At 40.5% G+C, this 23,037-nt stretch overlaps 1 protein-coding gene across 4 annotated transcripts in view; it reads right to left on the bottom strand.

The window, feature by feature from the left end:
• Positions 1-23,037, bottom strand: part of plce1 (phospholipase C, epsilon 1) — a 93,538-nt gene that overhangs the window by 11,891 nt on the left and 58,610 nt on the right. Inside the window, exons 17-46 of one of the 4 annotated variants that reach the window (XM_039616853.1) lie at positions 22,838-22,974; positions 22,301-22,407; positions 22,080-22,204; positions 21,813-21,957; positions 21,467-21,628; positions 21,188-21,302; positions 20,872-21,031; positions 20,642-20,764; positions 19,461-19,597; positions 19,137-19,375; positions 18,962-19,023; positions 18,522-18,687; positions 18,323-18,430; positions 17,838-17,954; positions 16,811-16,969; positions 16,365-16,500; positions 16,059-16,100; positions 12,658-12,776; positions 12,324-12,441; positions 10,806-10,943; positions 10,316-10,606; positions 9,788-9,951; positions 8,585-8,846; positions 8,306-8,424; positions 7,956-8,084; positions 7,673-7,870; positions 7,334-7,531; positions 7,011-7,223; positions 5,839-6,047; positions 2,657-4,005 (exon numbers count right to left, since the gene is read on the bottom strand). In XM_039616853.1, coding sequence (XP_039472787.1) covers positions 5,883-6,047; positions 7,011-7,223; positions 7,334-7,531; positions 7,673-7,870; positions 7,956-8,084; positions 8,306-8,424; positions 8,585-8,846; positions 9,788-9,951; positions 10,316-10,606; positions 10,806-10,943; positions 12,324-12,441; positions 12,658-12,776; positions 16,059-16,100; positions 16,365-16,500; positions 16,811-16,969; positions 17,838-17,954; positions 18,323-18,430; positions 18,522-18,687; positions 18,962-19,023; positions 19,137-19,375; positions 19,461-19,597; positions 20,642-20,764; positions 20,872-21,031; positions 21,188-21,302; positions 21,467-21,628; positions 21,813-21,957; positions 22,080-22,204; positions 22,301-22,407; positions 22,838-22,974 — 4,354 coding nt within the window. In that variant the 3' untranslated portion in view covers positions 2,657-4,005; positions 5,839-5,882. Of the gene's footprint in view, positions 1-2,656; positions 4,006-5,838; positions 6,048-6,243; positions 7,224-7,333; positions 7,532-7,672; positions 7,871-7,955; positions 8,085-8,305; positions 8,425-8,584; positions 8,847-9,787; positions 9,952-10,315; positions 10,607-10,805; positions 10,944-12,323; positions 12,442-12,657; positions 12,777-16,058; positions 16,101-16,364; positions 16,501-16,810; positions 16,970-17,837; positions 17,955-18,322; positions 18,431-18,521; positions 18,688-18,961; positions 19,024-19,136; positions 19,376-19,460; positions 19,598-20,641; positions 20,765-20,871; positions 21,032-21,187; positions 21,303-21,466; positions 21,629-21,812; positions 21,958-22,079; positions 22,205-22,300; positions 22,408-22,837; positions 22,975-23,037 lie in introns of those variants that run through there. The other 3 variants (XM_039616854.1, XM_031751914.2, XM_039616855.1) reach the window with 3 other exon arrangements.

Genomic DNA, 23,037 nt, shown 5'->3' with positions numbered 1-23,037 from the left:
CATCCTCTGTAAACTCCGATTAGAAACTCTAAATCTCTACCATGCAACGAGAAAATTCTGTATAAATAGGATCTGGAAATGTGCCCATCCCTCGTCATTGAAGACGGACTATGATCAAGTGGAAAATTGCCACGTGGTCTTATCAATCTCAAAATGCATAACAGTTTCTATAAATCATGGATACGTCATCCTCTGGACATAAGAAAGAGATCAAAGTATTTCCCATTTTTATTGTGATTCATATGACAAAAAAACCCAACAAAATCCACCGATTACCATCCATTTAAAGATTCAAGTAAATAGACAAATGTTCACTTGACAGTCATGGCATAACACAGAGAGCGGATGTTAAAGTGTATAGTGGACCGCTTATGGAAAGTGCTAACAATGAAAACATAGCTTGACAGCATACACGTGGATATAATGAATACACCAAAATGTAAAATAAAGTCTCAAATTGTCAGATTTAGTCCACAGTTATGGAAAATAAAATGCTGCATACTGCAGAATAACATGCCATAAGTATGAATAATACACTAAATATTTTACAGTAAAATATTTCTTTACATATCTAAATAAGTTTGAGTAAAGTCAGGGCAGTAGAGTTCACCCTCTCACATACTGAAATAAATAAACACTAATAACTACTTACAGGAACTTACGCATAAACAACACAAATGCCAACCAGGGCTTCACATTCAAATAAATAACTTCAAACACATATTTGTCTCAGGTTAAGAACTGTTACATTCAGAAACGAGGTCTAGAGGTTAGAGAAAAAAAGGAAACAAGATGTGGTGGTGTTATAACTCACAGATTTAAAACTGAAAATGTCCCTTCCTGTGTGGAATCACTGTGGATTTCACACGCTTATTAGAGCTGATATCGCTTTCATCCAGGCATGTAGTTGTAATGACCATTTCGTGAAAGATTAGGTTTTGCTTTGCGTAATGGCTTTTTTTATCCAAAGTTTAAATTAGAAACAGAGTAACAAAAGCCTGACTGGATTAAAGGATTTCAGCTTAATTATCACCGATATAGAGTTGTGGTTTCTGGGATCACAGTCTCATCTACCTTAAATATCATAAGCCTTAGGTCCCACCCTACTTCCTTACTCCCAACAAAACATAATCCGTGCATGTGATTGATATTAATCAGGTCAAATTTAACCCATTAATTGACGGTCACAAGTTGAAAGTATGAGTTAAAGTGGAACATGTCAGTCGTTTGTAGGTATTAAAAATATGAACAGATCTTCACTATTGCACTAAAATTATAACTCATTACTTGGCATTAAGCAGTTTTGAAAGGTTTTTAAGCTTCTTTAAACAAATAATTCTAGTTTGTTAAATTTTTTGTATTCTGGAATATTGGTAAAAAAAATGATTCCGTTTTTATAAAAGTAGGATTTATATTAAGCCTAAAACTGAGTTAGCAGGAATGAATTGAAACAGCTTTCAATTAAGAGACTCAAAAGGGATTTTTCTGAGTGAAAATTTCAATGGAGAAATAAAACATCCATAATACAGCAGGTCTGTGTTCTTGAGTCTTGATGATGGACTTGATTTTGTGTCACGGCTCCTTTTTGTGTAATAATCAAGATGTATCATGTCGTTTTACATCTTAATGTTATTAATTTTTTATGTATATTTGGTAACGTCATTAACCAAATGGGAGTAAGTAAAATAAAAGTTACTATTAGTCCTAAAATATTGAAATGTCGCTTATTAAAAGAGAGAAAAGTGGCACCAAATGAATTTTGAATGTAGATTTAGATGTGCAGAAGAAAGAAAAAAAAATCTAGCCTTTACTTACATTAAATATCTATAAAGATGCTGCTCTTAAAATCAAGGACAGTAAGTCCAGACCAATAAATTAAAGAAAAACCAATCAATTGCATTACGAACATTCAATTCTGTGTGGGGAACACCGAGTACATACTTATAAGTCTGACAAAAAACTCCCCCAAAATATACTTGTGCTTTCTTTAAAACTAAATTTGTGACCGGGCTGAAATTGAAAGCAATAAATACAACGACAAAACGAGACAGAAGCAGTTCTAACCATAACAATCAAGTCGCTGTCACTAATTAGACAGTAACACAAAAACATTGATGACGACAGCAAAAGGAAAACAAAAAGTGCAAAACGTTGTTTGAAGAAGACCGGGATGTTCTCCAAAGGATCTTAGCGCTATAACCATCATTGTACCAATAAAATGATGTAGGAATTTGCAGGAAATACTCAATTATAATGAGGGCCAACAGAGGAAACGTTTCCATCTTTAAAGTAATGAATGTCTGGCTAAATTTGTAACTATGTTTTGGGCTCCACCAGTTTTGCATTTAACAATGTAAATATTCAGAAAGCTAACTGATGCGCAAAAAATGGTTAACAGTTCTGGTGATACCATTGTATTCACGCTATAATGCAATACCCCATGTTTAAATTACATGATATATATAAATAATATATATATATATATATATATATATATATATATATATATATATATATATATATATATATATATATATATATATATATATATATATATATATATATATATATATATATATATATATATATATATATATATATATATATATATATATATATATATATGTACACATATATGTATTCATATATATACATTTTTAACTTTTTAAACTGTTCAATTTGGCTGACAAGGTGAGATATGGTTGATATTTGTGCACAATGATGTGAGCAATAAGATACTCTGTATAACAAAGCAGATCATCCTCAGAGATACAGCCACAAAATCATCAAATGTTGGAGGCAGTGTTGCAACATTTTAAACCAACACAGGACAACTTTACCAAAACAGTGAGAAGTTGCTCCACATTTGCATTTGCAGAATATAATAGTGTGTGCCTACACCGCCTTAAAACGCTCCTCATATACGGTAGTGTCCGATAAACTGCTTCTATTTTTACGACATTTAAATGGAACAGAAGCCTCCGATTCGTTATCCTCACATTTGCTGCGTCTTTCTGTGAGCTTTGCTCATCTGCACTGCCCCGAAATGTGCTCTTACAGTACTGTGAAACTGGAACAGTAGGAAAAGAACCAAACAAGCCAGCTTGTCAGCCTCCTTCACAATGCCCTCAACCAAATGAGCCCATACCTGAGGAAGCAACAACAATCTCCTACATCTCTTCGTCCATTTTAACATTTACTAGCAAAGTGGGGATTTTACTTGTTTACTTTAAACATACTGTACAAAAGATTTATTCAAACAATTATGCTAGTGCACAAGCCGCGTAGTCACTTGTGGAGATTTAATAGTCCTTGACAAGGGAAAATAAATACTCCAAATAGTTTGTGTTTTACTATTTCAATAAATCCAATGGCAATTTAGCAACCATCAAAGCCAGCATTATTCTCTGAATGTGACTCAGGAATCTTTTTTCTCCTCTCTTATTTCTTTGAAATATGAGGGACAGTTTGCCATTTCATGTCCCAGCGGACTTCAATAAAAACAGCTGCCCCAAGAGGAGCTGAGCTACCAGCCCACGACCATCACAGCTCTTGGATGACAATGGGTGGGCTCGTCAATCTCCTGCCAAGCAAAAGGGGCTCATTACCTGTCACCTAACCCAGTAACAGAGCCTGGACTGAATCCTGTCCTTCACTTGCTCATTTAACACAGGGTAGGATCGGACTCCTTCAAGACTTTGACAGGAGGGACTCTCAGAACCCGACAATGCACGAGACCATCACTGAAAACACCTTGTGAAAAGAGAAATTCTCCAAGTTAAGAAGTAGTCGGTGCAAGTCTCTCTGTGTCTGGAACTCATTTGTGGATCTTCCAGTTCCTAAGGAGGTAAAGCTTCCAGGCTGAAGGGGTCAGAGAAGAGGTGGGAAGGTGGACAGATAGGAGCTCCCCTCTGAAAGAGTTGGAGGAGGCCTGTAGGAACCTTCCAGCCCCCACCCTGCCCTCTGTCACCCATGCCCTCAGACCTGCAGCTGCAGACAGGTACCCTGAGGAGGAAATACGATTTATTTTTATGGTTCTGTTTCTTTTTTTCAATATTTAGTTAAAAAAGAAACAAAAAAAGAGTTTAAAGAAAGACACACCACAACACAACACTTGTTAATAACACAACCATGATGAATTGTTGCTACACCACAAAGTGATCTGCTATTAAAAATGTGAAAAATGGCTACCGTTTCAATATTAGACTGTAAGGGGTTTTAAAACAAAAGACTTTGAAGTAAACTGCAAAAGTGACCACAAGCACAAATACAAATCTTTTTCTGCGTGTGCATTCCAGTTAGCATATTATTGTGCATAACCTGCACATTTGTCACATGGTTTTGCCTCTTCAGAGCTCATTTTTTTAATCTGTTTTAAATTGAAAGTCGCAAATGAGGGTGCTGATTAAACACGTCTTGTACAGCTGACCGATGGTGACAATTGCCACTTAGCCTTGTACTGCATGACCCTTCTTTGTAGCATAGGCTGTAATTAGGATTAATTTACTTCAAAGTCCTTACAAGGGGAGTATTGTTACTACTTTTAGAATGAAGTATGAGAGGGTTCAGTCCCAATTAAAAAACTGCAATGACATTAAAACGCAATCCTAAATGAAGGAGAAAGGGGTGGTTTTGATGACTGCGTTGCCCTGGTGAGCAATATTTGATCACGTTACTGTAATTCTCTCATGCATATCTTCTCATGTGGGTCATGAAATACACATTTCTGCTGTTTTAACACACATCTGCTAACCTAGCTGTGATGATAAACTGCTAATGAATCCAGCAATAAGCCTGCAAAAGTAGGTAAGAAGAGGAAGAAGAAGAAGACAGGATCTGAATGACAAAAGATTTCAAAAGGGCACTGCAATTGTTTTATGAAGGGGGAAAAAAGTTCCAGACATTTGTTAAATGTCAAGAATACACACTGGGCGTCATTGTCAGAAACGGTGACATCATCACATGATGACAGGTAATCAACCGGTCAGAAATGTAATTACCTATCACTGCAATGCAGACTGCCACAGTTATGAGTGGCTTTTGCATTTTGATGATGCCTCTGTGAGACTAAGCCTGACAGGTACAGGCTGCCACGGCATTCATCTTCCTCATAATGTTAACACATTGGCCTGTCTAGTGTCTGGTGCAGCAGACTAAGTACCTTCAGTGAGTGTATACACTGTAATGTTTCTATTTATTGCAGGGATTTTATTTATTTTTTATTCATTTATTAGCTCCAATTTCACATTAAATTTGTCCAGGTTGCGGTACAAGAAGAAGCTCGACACAGGATAGAAACACCACTTACACCTAGAGTTAGATAAAAACTGAATATGCTTCCATTCATTTTCACTTTATTTCTTTTTTTTGTACAAAGACTCTGCAGATCAACTTGGAGACTGTCAGTGACAGAAGATCCTGCAGCCTGGAGCAGATTTGGAGTTAATAGTCTGTTTTTAATTATTATTATTATTATTATTATTATTATTATTATTATTATTATCATTATTAACATGACTTTAATTTTCCATAAAAGTTACAAACCTTTGCAAAAATAAAACATAAAAAAACAATAAGTATCATCCAAAATCTCAATTGGGAGACTTTTAAAAAACTGTAATAAGAAAAAGAGTGTAAGGCACTTTAAAAGAAAGGTCGATCACCCTGAGAGTTGCCATATTTTCCTTTGGTTTTTACATTGTACTTACATGACAATGTACAATTTTAAATCTATCCCATCCGAACCCTGCCTGTACTTTTCAAAAAGAGCGGCAATTTTTCCCGCTCGCACTGAGTTCTACTTCTCGAATGTTAGAGGTTAGAGATGACATACGGTACCTCTGTTGCTTTTCCATGCAAACACGGCAGGCAGAGTGTGAGCCTCACTCCTGGAGCTCTGTCAGAGCCACACAGCATGCAGCTCTATCATCCTTACTCTGAGCAGGGCCATCCACTCCGCTGCCAGTCGTCATGCTGCGGCTGCGACTAGTCAGCTTCTTGAGCTCACTGGCAAAGGAAATGACTTTCTTTTTGTCCTCCCTCACCACCTGGAAACAGAAGTGAATCCGTGTTAAAGACACGCATTTACAGCATAAGAAATGTGCCAGTAGAGTCTGAGCAGACTCATAAGAGCTGAGAAAACACCAATTTAATTTTTTTCTTAATGTACACGATCCCCTTTACTTTTTTCTATTTCTTCAGATCAAATTTTGTCTCAAGAAAGATGAAAAAAACGTAAACAAATAGAGCTTACACAGGCATTAGACCTTTATTTAGCAAGGCAGGAAATTTAAACACATTATTTCCAAGTCGTCAGAGCGAGAACAAAACAAAAACAAAAATCGACAAATAAATAAAACGCTAAAAGCATTAAAACGTGCAGAGCACAGAGTTATATAAGCACATTAGTAACAAAGCAGATGGAAAACACTACAAAGGAAATCACAAAAGCAAACACAAAACAGCACAGCATATGAAAGATTTTGGAAATAAGGGTCACAGGAGCGGGTTAAATCATATAGGCAATTAAGCATGCTAAAATACGTTGGTGAGCAAGCAACAGCGTACTGAGCAGGAACTAGGCATGCAGCGATTATGAAACTCTGGGCTAACACTCATACTGATGTTTTTAACACCCATTTAGCCTTCCGGCTCTTCATCACTATTTTTAAACCATTAATCAGCACAAAAATGGATGCAACTCGGCAGATAAATATCAGTTGAGTGATATTGGTCATGCTATCGGCTGATACAACAAGGCTGTTATCACCAATATAGACGTTCGCCCGATGTATCGCTGCATCCCCAGAAAGAACAGCATGTTAGAAAGATGGTGGCTGAGAGCAAAGTTGCACAAATAAAACTGTCTCCTTTGTGGACGTGAACAAGTTAAGCAAAAAAAACAAAATTTTTCCATAAAAGTATTGCTACAATACACATAAATATTAAATAAAAGAAAAAAACCTAAAGAGTCTCTAGAACTAGAAATTGGTCCTTGTGCTCAGAGCTACCTGCTCTTTGAGTTTAAGAATAAACTTTCCCGCGCCCCTCCAGCGGCTCTGAGCTTGGTAGACACACTCGTGATCCAGCAGCACTCGCTGAAGAGGCTTGGTGGACGAGGACTTCTTAGAGCCGACGTCCTTGGTCACTTCCTCCATCAACACGTAGTCGCATGGATTAGGGTTAGAGAGGATACTGTAGGAATACTTAGCCTTTGACAAAGTCTGGCCGAAAAAACGAAGAAAAAGGAGAAATATCAATGAAAATATTAGGATGTGCTTTCTGCTGTGACTCATGCTTGTTTATATAATGTGTTTGTTTTCCCTGGACTCACCTGCTGTATGATATCCTGAGCCGTGCTGTAGCGTGGAGCTTTGATGACAGTGTGAGGCTGTTCGGGTGAAACTTCATGGACCTGGACAAAGAACATATCATCCTCCCCTCCTCCTCCTCCACCTCCTCCCGCTCCTTCTCTGCCTCCCACGGTCACCTCCTCCTCTCCCTCCACCACCGTGTTTTTCTCATTCAAGTTCTGCAGCAATTAAAAGCAACAGTAACAGTCAAACAGTGCATGACACAACCACAAGGGGGCGCCAGAGTCTGCAAAATAGCCTTCACAAAAGCTTTTGAGAAACAGCTTATTACTCTAACTGCATCTACCAAACATGTGTACCTCCTCTCTCGTTTTGAGGCACAGTCTCCTCACATATCCCTCCTCAGTGTTCCAGCTGGAGACCACCCTGACCACCTCCTCCTCAGGTGCTAGAGCTCGGTGCTGCGGGCAGCGCTTCACCTCGCTGCGCTCCTTCAACAGGGGAACCTTCTCCTCACACAAAAAGTATTCGGATGGGTTTGCCGCTGACCCCACGACCTGTAGAGAAGAGATAAAGCTTTAAAGTGTGCGACTCCTGTGATTTCTGCCTTTGTAAATGTTCCACAGATTCTACAGCACTGACCATGTCCAGCAGCTGTTTGGCGGTGGTCTGCTCGGTAACACAGAAAACAGTGAAGGGTTCAGGACCGGGAGCGCAGTGCACCGTCACCCTGTGCTGCTGGGACGCATGCTTCTCCTCAGAACTGAACAGCTGTGTAGGGGAGTCAGAGAGATGTAAGGCAGCAGGTCATTATAAAAACACACTGAATGCCAGATGTTCCCTCTTACTTTCTCCACTTTCTCTGAATTTATTTGGATTGCAAAGCATTATTTAGTGCGCCTTTAAGAAGTTTCTTAAAATTACAGTGACACGAAGAAGCCGAATCTGATCTACAGTTTTTCTTAAAAGCAGCAAACCTGAATAAATCTTACCAAAGATGAGGCAGTAGCGCCCCCTGTTGGACCTTCCTCTGTTCTGTGGCTGTAGATAAATAAGCTGGAGACTTCAAGAGACTCATTGTGCTGTGTTCTCAACTGTACATGTCTGTAACCTACAACACAAACACATAAAAACAAAAAATTAAACAGTCTTGAAAACCTTTTAGTGGTTTGAAATAGACTGATTACATCATATCTTTATTGGTGTATAAAAGTCCCATCTAAAGCCTGGAGCCAAACTTTTATCAGATGTACATTATCTGGTATTTGTACCTGGTTTGAGGGCTTTAAGTGGGAGAGTCCTCTGAGCTGTGGTCTGGGAACTGTTGTTCTCCACCACGGCAAATCGCAGGAAACACATCTCTTCAAAATGCACAGTGAACTGAAAGTGCTCGTTCCACATGGGGTTGAGGGTGTTGCGGTGGATCGGTTTGGTACGGAAATGGCAGCTGTCGATGGGCATGCCCAGAACATCCAGCTCGATGCAGGGGCTGCCGGCACTGTTACTAGGACAAACGTTCTGCCCGGACACAATCTGAGCAGAAAAGAGCAGTGGAGGTGTCATATCATTAAAGACTATTAATCCCCACATTAGACGACCCAAGAATATAAGAATTTATTTTATGTTCTTTTACCTCACATTTCTTAAAGTTACCTAATTCTCCAATATACACACACACAAACTAAAAATTTCAACGTGTATGATATCATTTGAGATCAACTGTCTGCAAACAGTGCTGGTTTTATATATGTATAACAGATATATATACAAATTACTTTGACTTTATTGTAATTAAAAGCAATAAAATAGAAATCTACCAATTATTAAGATTAAGCCTTTTTTTGAGTTATAACAAACCTGTATGAGAGACCCACAAACAGTATGTAAAGATATACCAGCAAAAATATAAATATATTTGTATAATTTAAATATAACATATAATATATTTATACTGATTATATTATTAATATATTGAGCACTTTAATGCGCTGCAAAGATGCAGGTATGTCGGTGAGTTTTAAGTTTTAAAGGCCTTGAGAATTCAAAAACTGCACCATATACAGTAGATGAAGATAGAAATCAATGTAACAAATTCATATGGATTTCCCATTATTTTTAAATAAATATTGAAATATTTATGGGATATTTATGAATACTTAAATGCAAATTGGAAATTCAGCCATTATCAGGTCCTCAGTTGAACCCACATGTAGGCTTTAGGCTTCAGTAGCTTCATATGTGGGTCCACCTGAGTGGGCATGACACTCACTCGCTTGCTGTGTGCTCACCTGACGACTACCTGCTACCAAGACCTGTCTGCATTTGTACTAGGCAGCTGACAAGAGTGTTTAATGTTGGATATGACTATGTCAGGTGTTTGAGCTCTAACACGTAGCTGTGGCATGTAATGTCGAGCAAAGTTCAGGGCTGAAGGGTGAAGAGGACATTGTGCTGCGTACGTCTTCCTAACTCACTGTGAGGGAGTAGACAGCAGGGCTCATTTTCTCCACATCCCGCTCCATCGGACAGAACTGCTGATAAAGTGGACAGCTACGGTCCCATAACACTGACGGCTTCAGTACGTAGCCACATCCTCCGTTGGCCTCAAACAGCGCCGTGTTCAACTGCATGGGCAGGTCTGAGGAGGATACAGAGAGTACGTTTTTCTAAAACAGGTCATAAAGAGCGCTACGTCGTTTGGATACTGTCAGTTGTTTGACAATTTAAAATCGTTCTTGTCTATTTGCTGGTGTAGAAGACAAGAGATTTTCCTTTAAACAAAACATCCATGTTTAAGTGAGTGCATGCACAAAAAGTCTCACCAAACCTAATATGAAATTATTTTTTTTCACCCCTGTAAAAACAAAAAAAACGGGCTTCAATAAAATGATAAAACTGTCATTTCTCCTTTATCATCCTCTGGCTACTACAGTGTTATATTAAATTCTGAAGACGTGCTGTTTGTCAGAAGTGAATGTCTCTTCATACAGACATACGCTCACCATCAGTCTGATAATTGAGTGCCACCAGCTGGATGCCATGCTGCCAGAAAAGCAGAGGGTTGGGGTTTGTTGAGTCGATCCTGGTGGCCGCCGGGTAGGTTCTGAGCAGCTGGCACTCCGTGTGCTGGATGAGCTTTTGAGAGTAACGGCGGCACAGGCGCTTGGCGGCGTTCTCGTTGACGGAGGAGATGTGGTAACACTTTGGTGTGCGGATGATGGCGCTGAGTGAGGTGGAGGGGTTGAGGACGGGAGACGTTTGCTGCTCCTCCCAGCTGAGTCGCTCCGAACCACCTGAGGGAGGGACAGAGACACTTTTAAAGGCCATGAAAACTTCCCCATTAAGTGATGTGGGTCCTGCATGATTTAAGTTAAGATAAAACAGCATTAACTAAAAACTTGGTTTGGCAGTTTAACATCGTGTTTCACGTTTCCCATATGCACCCGCACACATAAACCTCTGCTAACGCCGAGTTCCTCGGGCCAGGCTCACCTTTCCCAGGGGTGCGGCTCTGGGTCGTGACCTCCCCTGTTGCGCTGCTGCGAGAAGGAGCCGTGCCAAATATGGACTTCCTGCTCTTGCCTCGGTCCTTCCCCCTGCTAGAGCCAGCCGGAGACAAAGTAGAAAGGCCTGGGTTCCCACACAGAGGAAGCAGACAGAAGAGAAGACTCATTAATGAAAGGCAGACAGACTAGAGACACCACAAGTATCCCAAGAGTCTCTTCTTAATCGTAATTTGCTTGAAAAAACCAAAACATATCAGAGCCATTTTCTTTCAGCATTCACTTGAAGGGAATTTAATTTAAAAACTTAAATCTGCCATAAAAAGGTGTTTTATGATCTATATTTTGGGCTTCATGTTCTGTAAAGCAACTCAAAAGTTGTTTGCCATTAAGGCCATGAAATTAATCATCTATCAATGGAGAGGAATAGCATGCAAATGATGTTGTCCTACTTCTTATTTAGCAACAGTACTCTAGTCTCCCTTCTGAAAATACTTCAGATGAGAAATGCCCTTTTCATTTTATGAATGGTGAGTGTTTTTAAATTGATTCAGACACTTGTACATAAGTGGCACGTTCATCTAAAAATCACTCCCGACTACACAAAGCTGCAAGCAGTCTGCTGCCTGTCTGAATTGGACCACTTGCCCTACTTCCTCTTTCTCATATCTCGGGTCCCTGGAAACGGTAAACAAACAGAATACCAGTGGAAACGCAGGCAAGTTTATAAGGGCAGATGTCAGTTAAAGAAAAGAGGAGACAAACAGAAGAGGACGCTCGAGGGAAGAGGCGATAAGAGGTTGATGTTTAAGGGACAAAGAGAAATCTTTTCGAGATAAATGCAAGCATGCAATCAGGGCAGATTCCCGTAAACGGGCGAGATAAGCGACGTTTTATAAGCACATTTTTTAAAAAAAAAAAAAAGAAAAGAAAAAGAAAGTTTGAAGCCAACTCGAGCATTTCTCACTTTCTACTCATAGGAAGGCAATGAAAGTGCATGAGAGAGCGACATGACATGACGAAGACCCTGGGTTCGAATTTGAACTGCACTCATCCACCAGGACATCCGCAAAACTTTTTCTTACTGTCCGGCGTAAAACAACTTATGTTGTTGTGCCGTTCGGGGAATAACAGCAAAACTAAGTAACTGTATCTTTTCCATGGGAGGAAGATGATTCATCATCTTAGTGGGTGTCCTGTGTGGGATAGGAATGGAGTGTAACACAGGGATATTGGATGTCTTGCAAAGAGAAAAAAAAAATCTGAAAACATGGGGAAAGGTTTGACCTCTTAAATATAACATGGGAGGGGATTAGGGTGGGACAAGATCCAGAAAAAAAGAGAAATGAAATAGACAGCATTTAAAAATTAAAAGGAGAGAGGGGAAAGCAGAATATGGGTGGATAAAAGGAGTGGGCATATATAAGTAAGATGAAGAAAAGTCTGTTCTAATGAAATTCAAGGGAACAGGGAGATGTGTTTGGCAAAGAGACGGAGCGATCCCTACCAGGGAATTTCACAGCCTGGCAGTAGATGACAAGGTCAGACAGCTCCTGGGCGATCTGTCGACTCTCCTTCTTATTCTGGGGAAGGTAGAACTCCTCGCCGAGCTCCATGTCGAACACCTACAGGTGCAGACACACACGGGACATGGAGAGCACTGCTAGCAATTCACTATATAAGCGTAAATGTAGTGCTGAATCAGAGGCTGGACCACACTCTGAACCTAATACGTCTTTCTTTGTCAGTAATCTGACATAATCAATCTTATTAGAATTTCTTTTAAAGGAAGCAGCACGAAGGGCGACTTTCCTTGATTTTAGGTACATTTATATCTCTACCTTTCCTTTGCTCTGCGTAGTGCTATCAGCTTTCTTCATCCTTTTGGGTATTTCATCAGCAGGTTGCTCTTCTTTCTCGGCCGAACTCTTGCCTTCTGGCTTGTCATCGAGGATATTATCTATACAGAAGAGGATAGGCAAAAAAAGCGGGTTTTAGTGACACCTGAGATTTACACCGAGCTGACTGTATGGCAACATGCAGCCACCAAAATTAGCGAGCCTTATACCTGTCAATCAAGAAAGCAAACTGTGCTAATGCTTGCAATATGGACTCTGATAATCAAAGTATACTGAATGCACCATCCCCAATTCATATTTTTCATTGGTCAAAGTAGGCAAGATTGGATCCAGTATATTTAAGGCAGAAACTGGCCTGTCAAAGATCCATAAATAACATTTGTGCACTGGAGCTGCTCCTGATATAGTGTACGTTAAATCACCAATAAGACATAGCGTGCAAGGGAAGAAGGGAAGAAGAATATTTAGCATCTGGGAATCTACTGCTTGTAAAAACAAAAGCAACTTAAATGAGGATTTTTCTTGTTTTCTCAGAGAACAGAGTGGCCGCTAGATTTACCTGTTTCAAGTCATTCTGGTCACTCGCATTAAAGACTTAATGAAAGCATTTATATCATACTGACGACTGACTGTCCACAATGACCCGCTTCACAGCTGGGAACAATTAAAAGAAGAATTTTTGGTTTTAGCTGAAAGCAGTCACCTCGTAAATCTCTGCTGACTACTCGCACGGTTCAGGAGCACCGAAGCCAAAGCGCGCAAAGGCCCCTTCCTACTAATACTTAAAGTTTCTCAACTGTAAACAGGAGCAACAGCAGGGGAGTTCTTCCCATTCCTCCTACTCATTAATCGCAGCCAAAACCACAACAAGAAACACAGCAGCTTGAAAATGCAGACGCTTTTTATCACAGACGTGTTCGATTCTTGACATCTTCTTCTTTAGAAAAAGAACAAAAAACCCCACAACTGTTTATCAGAAGGAGCTGACACTGAATATTTAAGCTATAGACAGCAGCCAGAGAAGTGAGCTGCACCAGACGGTGACTGGAGGGGAGCCACTACTCATTGGGAGAGGGTGGCAAGTTGGCAGCTTAGTTCAAAAGTGTTTGTATTAGCGGGGCCAGCGGATGTGCCAAACGTGTATGGTGAAATGAAGACGTCAGGCTGGGGCGGGAATTGTTCGCTTGCCAATTTTAACATCCAGTGTCTGATATTACATAACAGCGGCACTAGGTATTATAGGTATTAAGAAGCAAAGCTTAATCAATCTAAAGAGTTCAGATGAGAGAGATGTTTTTTTTTTGTTTTTAAATTGGTCCATGACCAGTAAGTTCCTGTGACAGAGACGAGCATAGTGGAGGAATTAGGAGCGAGCAGTGTTGGGACTGGGACAGGGTAGTTTCCCCTGGTCTGTTGTTTAGTGCAGGGGCAGCGCAGGGCCTGAGAAACCAGATGGCTTTGTTTTGTTTCCCTGATGAGCCTGCCCAGCCACTGGCGAGGTCACGGACAAATACAGTATGGAGGGATGGAGGAAGGGAGGTGATGCGTTTGTGGGAGAAAGAGACATAATGCTGACTGTATATTGTTTGATCACATATAAAAAGTATGTTTTTCTCTTTTTAACATGCTGTCAAATCCAAGCACTGCATCTATACAACTGAGGAAAGTTTTTTTGGGAGGGGGGTAGAGTCTGTGTACTGCAGTAAACAGTATCTAGTCACAGGCTACATATTGATATTGCTTCCAGGGAAACCTGGCGTAAGTATGGAGGCAAGCTAGGAGGTAGGGATGCTACCGAAATTACATAAGAGCGATAAAAACAAGTCTACATCATAACAAACACTCCTGATCACTCACTAATCATCCTTTGTTAGCAATCTACAACTGATTAAAATAATCAGGTGGCACCCTCACAATATTATGAATTAAAATAACTCTAAAGCAGGACCTGAGTAGTACCCGAGTGAATAGTGAATATCTGTGCTACAGATGGCTGCCCTTATTTGTCAGTGGTGCCTGAGGCAGAATGTTTTCCCTGATCGCTCAGGCTGACACTATTACCACATTATTCTTCCTCGTTTCTGTCAAACAACTCTTTGATATCAAATGGACTGGATGGAGTATTTCTTTTCCTGGGTTCCAGATATTATGTAACAGTGAAATTTCGAAATGCCTGTTACCATGGAACATGGTTACACTACAGCACAGCACTATCTGAAGAAAGCTAGCAGCTACAACAGGAATGCAGGAAAAAGTCCAAAGCAGCGATGCAGCACAGCAGCGCATGTTTCATACCAATGCTTTCCAACCCTTGTGTCTAGTTATTCTGCAGCAATAGATCAGCAGCTACAGTGCTGTGCAAAAGTGTCGAGCCACCCATCATTTCTTTATATTTTGCTTTTTAAACATGCAAATAGAAATAGAAATACGCTATATAAGACACATATGTAGTTTGTACAGTTCTAATAAACTTGAAAGTTAGTATTTGGTATGACCACCTTTAAGTAGTTTTCAGGAATAGTTCTCCAGGCTTCTTGAAGGACATTCAAAGCTTTTCTTTGGTTGTTTCTGCCTTTTGTTATGTTCTCTGTCAAAATGATCCCACACTGCTCCCACACATGTTGAGGTGTAAACTCTGGGGAGACCAATCCATGACTGCTGGTGTTCCACTGTGGCCTGCTTTTACTGCTCTGCCAGTGTGTTTGGGATCATTGTCATGCTGAAAAATGAAGTCGCTGCCAATCAGACACTCCAGATGAAATTACATGGTGGATCAGAATCTGACAATATTTTTCTGTGTTCATTATTTCATCCAGTTTTGGAAGATCTCCAACACCACTGGCTGAAATCCAACCCTAAACCATAACAGGGACTCTACTGTGTTTTACAACGGCTGTAGTCACTCTATAGTACTTTCCTCTCCTCCAAATCTGCTGACGACAAGTTGAACCAAAAATTTCAAATACTGCTTCATCACTCTATATTATCTGTTTCCACTGGCATATCTCAGTTTTTTGTCCCTGCTAACCTTCCTTAAGAATGGCTTCTTGACAGCCTTTGTCCAAAGAAAAACTTTGGAAAGCCTGAGAACGATTGCTCAAGATTACTTTAACAAATTAAAAGAAAATCTGGGTCTTGGAAGCAAAATATTTTTAAAAAGAGGGGTTGCTGAAGACTTTTGCACAGTGCTGTATATTTGCACCAACAATCATAACATTGTCTTAAAACCCAACTGAATATATTATGTTGTGTAGCAATTGGTAAACAGTAATAAGGGAAATTTCAATTATGTAATGTTTGAAGAACAGCATGAATCTGTAAAAGAAAAGAAAAAAAAAGCAGAAGGAAATACTTAGAAAGGCACATCATAGGTGCGCATTTACCTTCAAGGCCATACGAGGCAGTAGAGGCAGCGAGGCCATCGGCTAAGTGGAAAACAAGCAAGATAAAATAGGAAGGGTGAGGGAGTAAGAACAGGGTGTCAAAATAAAACGAGACTTAAGTGTTAAAAAGAAGAGAAACAGAAAAACCTAGTGAACAGAAACCGATTTAAAGGTTACAACACGAGAATCTACGAGTAAGTCGTGCACTAGTTAAGCCTGAAAGGATGTAGAAATCTGATAGGTCGCACACTTCAGTTGAATTCTACACGTTTCCAATCACACACACCGCAATGCGGGCCTCATTACCATCTGATAGAGACTCATAATCATAATCATAGTCGTCTTCTTCTTCTTCCTCTTCCTCATTGGCATGATTGTTGGGTGAAGTCACTCCTGGAGACCCGTTGCTTGCTTGGGCTTGCATGTGGGCGAGCTGGTGAGCCTGTGAAAGGGGTTCAAATAAAATTATTAATAAAGAAAATTAGAAACTTCTACTTTGAAAGCATATATATAAGTGCCTATGCACACAGAATCTATACTGTAGATATAAGCATTTTTCTTGCTTGAAAGTTAAGATGGGGTGAACCTTTTAGCACAGCTCCATCCATTATTCATGTTTGACTGCACTCTAATGACCAACAATGATAGATGTTTAATGCGCTGGAGCTACCTGGAAGGTTCTTATATTATTTATAAAATTTGAACAAGTTTTGCTGACACAAATGTGTGAGGAAGATGCGTTTCTTCTTCACCTTCTGCTTGAGTATGTCCACCGGTGCCTGATGGGCTTTGAGCTTCTTGTTCTTGAGCAGTATCCTCCCTCGAAGCTGCAGCGGCGATGGTAAATGCGGGTCATCGCTGAAGTCGCCTTCGAAAAGGAAGCGCGTCACAAGGCGTTCGCCGAACACAGTCTAATTTTAAAAAAGAAAAAATTAAAAACCACACCATCAGGAAAGTCGAGTGCTAAGAGGAGCATCGAGTGAAAGGATGGAATTCAGAGGCTGAGGAAGAATCTTCCAAATACAAATAAAGTAATTTTATCCATGCAAAACAACATTACATATAAACAAGACCACGGTGATGTTAGCTGGCCTGAGGCACAGAGCTGTCTGCAGATAAAAGAATTTCCTTTATCAAGCTACTCAGAAGTCAGTCTCCAAGGAGGATGAAACGCTCGGAAGTTTTGCGAGATGAAAGCCCAATGATATTCCACGATATAGCTGTCGTGCCAAGATATCTGTGGGCTTCATAATTTAGAGGAAAAAAAAGACGAAGAAGAAGAAGATGAAAGGGTCATTTGTGGCCTGAAGTTCAAAAAAGCAAGCGTCTGGACGTTGGCCAGTTTGAATGCCCAGAAAAGCTGGAAAAAAGCAAGGGTCAAGGAAATCAAATGAGTGGAGTCGTACAACAAACACTTGAAAGGGAATGTCATTCCCTAAATATAAAGGATAGAATAGCTGAACAAGGAGCATGGCTGCCAAACTAAGGATTTTAGTTCCTCCTCTTTTATTATTGTTTATTTTTCCCTCTGCCACAAATTAGTGTCGCTCTGAGATTTAAACAAAGACAGACGAAGCTTCTAATTGGGTGAATTTATAAGTTACCTCACAGTCACGCTATGAGATGTCCAATCCAATTGAAAAGAAGTTTTCGTTTTTATCTGCTCAGTGGCATTCTCATCTGTCTCGCTTACTAATCAGTAACTGGAAAATTTAATTAAAGACACACAAGAAACACAGTAACTCTAAGGACAGAGACAGGACTAGGCTGCCTTCATACCTTGAAGATTTCAGCCATCTTTCGTTGCTGAGGAAGGGAGCAGTGGTTCTCTATGGACAGGATGACGGGCATATCAGAATTGACAAACGCAGACCGGTTAATTGCTTCCACCACATCCTGAAGGACCACAGGAGAGAAGATGAAAAGGAAGAAATTGTCGATAAAAGCACTGCAAGTCAAATATGTGACAATAAAACTCAAACGGCTTTGAGTAACAGCTTCAAATTAGATGCAGCTGTAGGCCCCAAATCAGATTACATAAAATAAATAACGCTGACACAATTCGTTTGGCTTTCTGGGATTCCTCTCTGGATCCGTCACCACTGAGCCTATCATAAGAGAGCATTTGTGTTTAAAGATACGGATTTGTTCTAGAGGCTTCCACCGAGTCCGTGAGATGAGGTACGGGAGCAGAGAGCCAGCGACTGATGCCCCAACAATCTACTTCTCCTTTATGAATTAAATTATTCATGTGCATTTCAAACCTTAAAGGGTATCTTAGTGGTGAGTGTGTGGCCGTGGTAAATAACAGGCATGCCATCGTCTCCGTCCCAGCAGTCCAACTCGACGCTCCTACAGCCTTGCAGGAGCACCTAAGCAAACGAGACATTCACAAGTAAGCGGCAGTTTTCAACAAACTGCACAATCTCAGCGGGCTTGGTTAAAAAACACGATCCGTCTTACGTGGCTGTAGAGTTCAACAGAGGACTCTCCTTTGAGCTGGTGCCCAGTCAGATAGGTGTTATGAGAAGACTCGATGTAGTAGTAAGACAGAGGATATTGCAGCTCCTCTGGATTCATCTGAGATTCCTCATTACGTGAAGCAAAGTTGTCCTTGTCCATCAGGAACCTGATACAGAGAGAAAAATGCCAACAACATGCGATGAAGCATGTTAAAGAAAGAAAATAAAAATAAAAATAAAATATAAAAGGAAAATGCATCAGTGAGGCTACACAAACTCATTATGGTGTAAATAAATGTTTAAAGTCCAAAAGGGAGTTGGTAGAAGTTTAGCACTTATCAAGAGCTCTACCCCCTTAGGCTTCCTACAACAGTGACAACTTTTATGTTGTGCTCTGTACATTTACATTTTTATGCACTTTGAAGTATAATTTTTCTATACCTTGCAAAACCTTCAAATGACATCCAACCCATTTGTCTCATGCTTGATGAAGGCTCAAATTTCTGCAAGAGAAAAAAAAAAATGGTGAGTTCCTTTTCCCTTCTTCTTCTTCCTTCATCTTTCCCCTAACCGAGAAGATGATTTGAAATTGTGAATTGAAGAATCCAGACTTTACCTGTATAATACTGAGAATCTCATCGTAGCTCAGGTTCTCTCTCTGACAGTTGACTAAAAAGTCATTGAGCTGAGGGATAGCCAGTCCCAAGACGCCTAACGACGCGTTCTCCACCCCCGTCCCGTTGGTCACAATGCTGGCTGCTGCGATTGCATCTGAAATCTGCTTCTGGTTGTCGGACATCTGCTGCCTGGTCCGGATAAACAGGCCGAGATCCGACCCGTTACGGGTTAGCAAGTCTGCAGAGGAGAGGGAGAGATTTAGAGTAAAAGAGAAAGAGTTGTGTGTGTTTTTGACTTCTGTAACTTCTCTTTGATCTTTTACCAAGGTCTGGCTGCAGTCCTGTGTCTTTGTCATCTATCCTGAGGTTGGTGTAAACAGGACATGATTCTGGGTTTGAGCGACTGCAGGGGACAGCAAAGGTGTCAAACAGCTCCTTCAGGTCCTTCCTGCTTCGGATACTGTTGAAAAACAAATTACAGAGTGGAGTCCAGTTTTAGCAGCAGATCATGTCCCCATGCCCCTAGTATATTAAATTAAATTATTATATAAAGGGGTTTTTATACATATACCGTCACAATGGAAGATTCTCAAATCAAACATGAGTTTCAAATAGTAAGTGTAGACGCAAGCAATCCCTGTGAGCCAAAAGCTCTGGCTTATCTGTATAATGTCAATAAGTGTGGATATCCCTAATATGGTCAGGGGAGAGAAGCTTGTGTCAGACAGAAGATGAACTTGGGAGTTGCTCCAAGAGTAGGATTAATTCAAATTGTGAATCATGCAAAGCTACTCTAGAGTCTAGGAAAAAAGTATGCAAATGGAAATCAGAACAATAGCTCTTCTTTAATTTTCAGCTTTGCAGCCATGCCACTTGAACTGGGGAGGAGGCGGCCACCCAATCAGAAATACATTTATTTGCCTCTAAATTTCTTTTACAAGAGAGAGTTTGAAGAGCTGCCCAAGAGCTTTTGTCTTTATAAGAAATTATTAAGAAATCTGCTGGGCAGCAGATGAGAGGACACTCTGCAATCTAAGAAATGCAGAAGGGCTAAAATTAAAACAATCCTTTGCTTGTCTAGGCAAAAGATGTGTGTCCATCCATTTGACTGGGGAAGAATCCATGCAAGCTAAATATTATGAAGAATGCTTGGAAAATGCCCTTGGCACGATAACCTTGAGAGGTATTTTTTATTGCATATGTTTTATCACTGTCTTTAGCTACTATTGATAAGAACAGTAGTTATATAACAAGAGGGCCTGAGCTCCAAAAGCACTGCACAGGGCATGTGCAGTATGTGATATGACATACAGCATATGTGAACATTGAGTCATTACACTTAGCTAGAAAAATGCATTTCTAGATAAAACAGAACAATATTTAAATAGTCAGAACTTGAACTGAATGAAGCCAGCACAGCCGACATCTCTCCCTCTGCTTTGGAAACGTGAAATCTTATTAAAGCGCACCAGAAATGTAAGAAACACAAGATCAGATCATTTACCTGAATGATTTGAAAAGCTCGACAAACTCGATGAAGCTCATTGTGCTGTCAGAAATCATGAGATTCTGAAAACCTTTGAAACAGCCTTTACCCCGGCCGTGCCACGATCTGCTGCTCCATGCCCTGCAGGCGCCAAAGAAAAGGAAAAATATATTCGCTGGGATGGAAAAAATAAAGTGTTAGATGTCAGTGGGGTCAAACTTGCCCCGCTACAGTCATTTTTCACATACCCTGGCTGGGATTTAGCATTTCCCGAAAGGATTGGAGAAGACTGCGGACGGGTCTGGTTGGATCCTGCCATGCTAGAGGAAGAGGAGGAAGAAGAGGAAGAGGATAGCAATCCGGGGCTTTTACTGGATGTGAGGGAGAGTGGTCCGGGGATGCTGTCTTCTGTGGAGGCAAAGAGTGTTGAGTGTGAATAAAGATCGCTCACACAGACAGAAAATTATAGGATCTGAAGCATTTGGTCGGGTTTCTAGAAAACACCTAATTAAACTGATCTGGCCTTGTAACTTCTACTTGTTACCATGAGTGAGGTAACGTCACCTGGATCTTCTTGGTCGATGCTGTCAGACTCTGGTCCATTTCGATACAGTCCTTCTTTACAGCTCCGTGTTTTCCTGGAAACCATCTCGTCATCGGTTGCATCCCCACTGTCTCCCTGTTAAAGGTGTGGGGGGAAAAAAGACAAATGTTAAAAATGAGTCTGTGAAAAACCTAAATCTGAGGTAGGTGGCCGGAAAAAAGGTAAATGGAGAGCAATAACTGCAACATAGCTTTTTAAAATTAGCATCCATGACTACAGCAAATGGTCAAATTACTGACCCTGACAAGAACCTTCTTCTTCTTCTTTGCCTTCTCGTTCGACAGAGGGTTGTTCTTCTGGGCTCCAACCTTGTCTCCACCACCCGTACCCATATTCCACCTCCGACCCCCAAAAAGCTCAATGGCGTGGGCTAGTGTAGGGCCTTCATACCTGCCGTCCTCCTAGAACAGACGACGCATACAAATCTTACTGTTAACTAAACACACACCACTTCTTTTCATCAATCTAACTCTCGCATCATTCTTTGTGTGCTGAACATTTTTACAGGCTTATAAAATACAGTCAGTGTCAATAATAATAATTTAAAAATTGATGGGAGAGAGACATGTACTTTTAGAGTTTTACCTGATACAAACTGACATACTGCTTCCTCAGCCACTGCAACCTTTGGTCAGGAAACTTCTTTAATTTCCTGGTTGCATTCACCAACTCCGACAGGCCCTTGTAGAGCATTTGTGCCGTGTGATTGGGGGCCACAAAGTGCAGAAGTCTAATGGCATCAGTGAGGAGATTAGTTACAGTTTTAAGTAGAATGAAAATATTTTAGCAGTTTAACAGTAACTCTGTATAAAAGTGCATTTAAATCCGAATAGATTATAAAAAGGCACCAACCTATTGTCTGTGGTACTCAGACCATACAGAAGGCTGAGGCCATTCTCCTCCACTGTCATCTGGCTCAGCTTGTTTTGCAAACATACAGCATGAACATCGACACCCTGATGGCCCAGAAACACTGCCTGCGCATTCAAATAAACACAAAGTTATGAATTTGAAAGCTAATCTAAGGTTTTTAAAATCTACAAAACTAAACAAGATTTCTATTTATAACAAACCTTCACTATTCCCAGGTCCAGCAGGCCTTCTGCTAGCCCAGCCACTACAGGCTGCCCCAATCCCAGTGGTTGCTCTGCAGGGGAAGGGCCTCCGCTTTGAGGTTTACCTGCCGTAAATCAACATATTTATGGACTGTTTGAGCTGCCGTAACGGCAAACGGAAATTGAAGAGCCCTTGCATGAATGCACAAATTTACAAGCAGTTTAAACTGAGGCTTTTATTCCATAGATAAACACCTAAAGCACACAAATGACTCGGGAAATATAATTTTTATATAATGCCCTTTAAATCTGTTTAAAGAGAAACAATGAGAGAGGAAATTGGTCTCGTCTGTTCGAGGTATAAACATGCTCTTGTTAAAAAGTTCTGAGAAAAGGAAGGTTTGATGCAGTGATTTCAGCATATCAAGCCTCCCACACCCTCTTACACTGGTAAACTGGAATCCTATATGAATATGACTCATGAAGAACGAGGTTGCTGAATAACTCAGTAGCAGATAAGGTCAAATTTCTTAATACTAAACTTCTGCAATTTACCCCAAGTGAGTGTTGTATTATCAGGCTGTAGACGTAGCAGACAGCGAGCACTGCCATGGCTGTCCTGGTCGTAATGAATGACCGTAGCGCCCTGCAGCAGAAACTGGTGAATGTCTGGTTGTAGTGACAGCACATACCTGGAAAAAGACAACACAGAGTTTGTCGCACGTCTGCTGAGGCACCAACAGCTGGATGTGTTT

This window comes from Oreochromis aureus, linkage group 8, assembly GCF_013358895.1.
Source record: "Oreochromis aureus strain Israel breed Guangdong linkage group 8, ZZ_aureus, whole genome shotgun sequence".
In the NCBI taxonomy this organism is placed as follows: domain Eukaryota; kingdom Metazoa; phylum Chordata; class Actinopteri; order Cichliformes; family Cichlidae; genus Oreochromis; species Oreochromis aureus.
The sequence above is the reverse complement of the archived record's forward strand: the minus strand, read 5'-3'. Positions and strand labels throughout refer to the sequence as shown.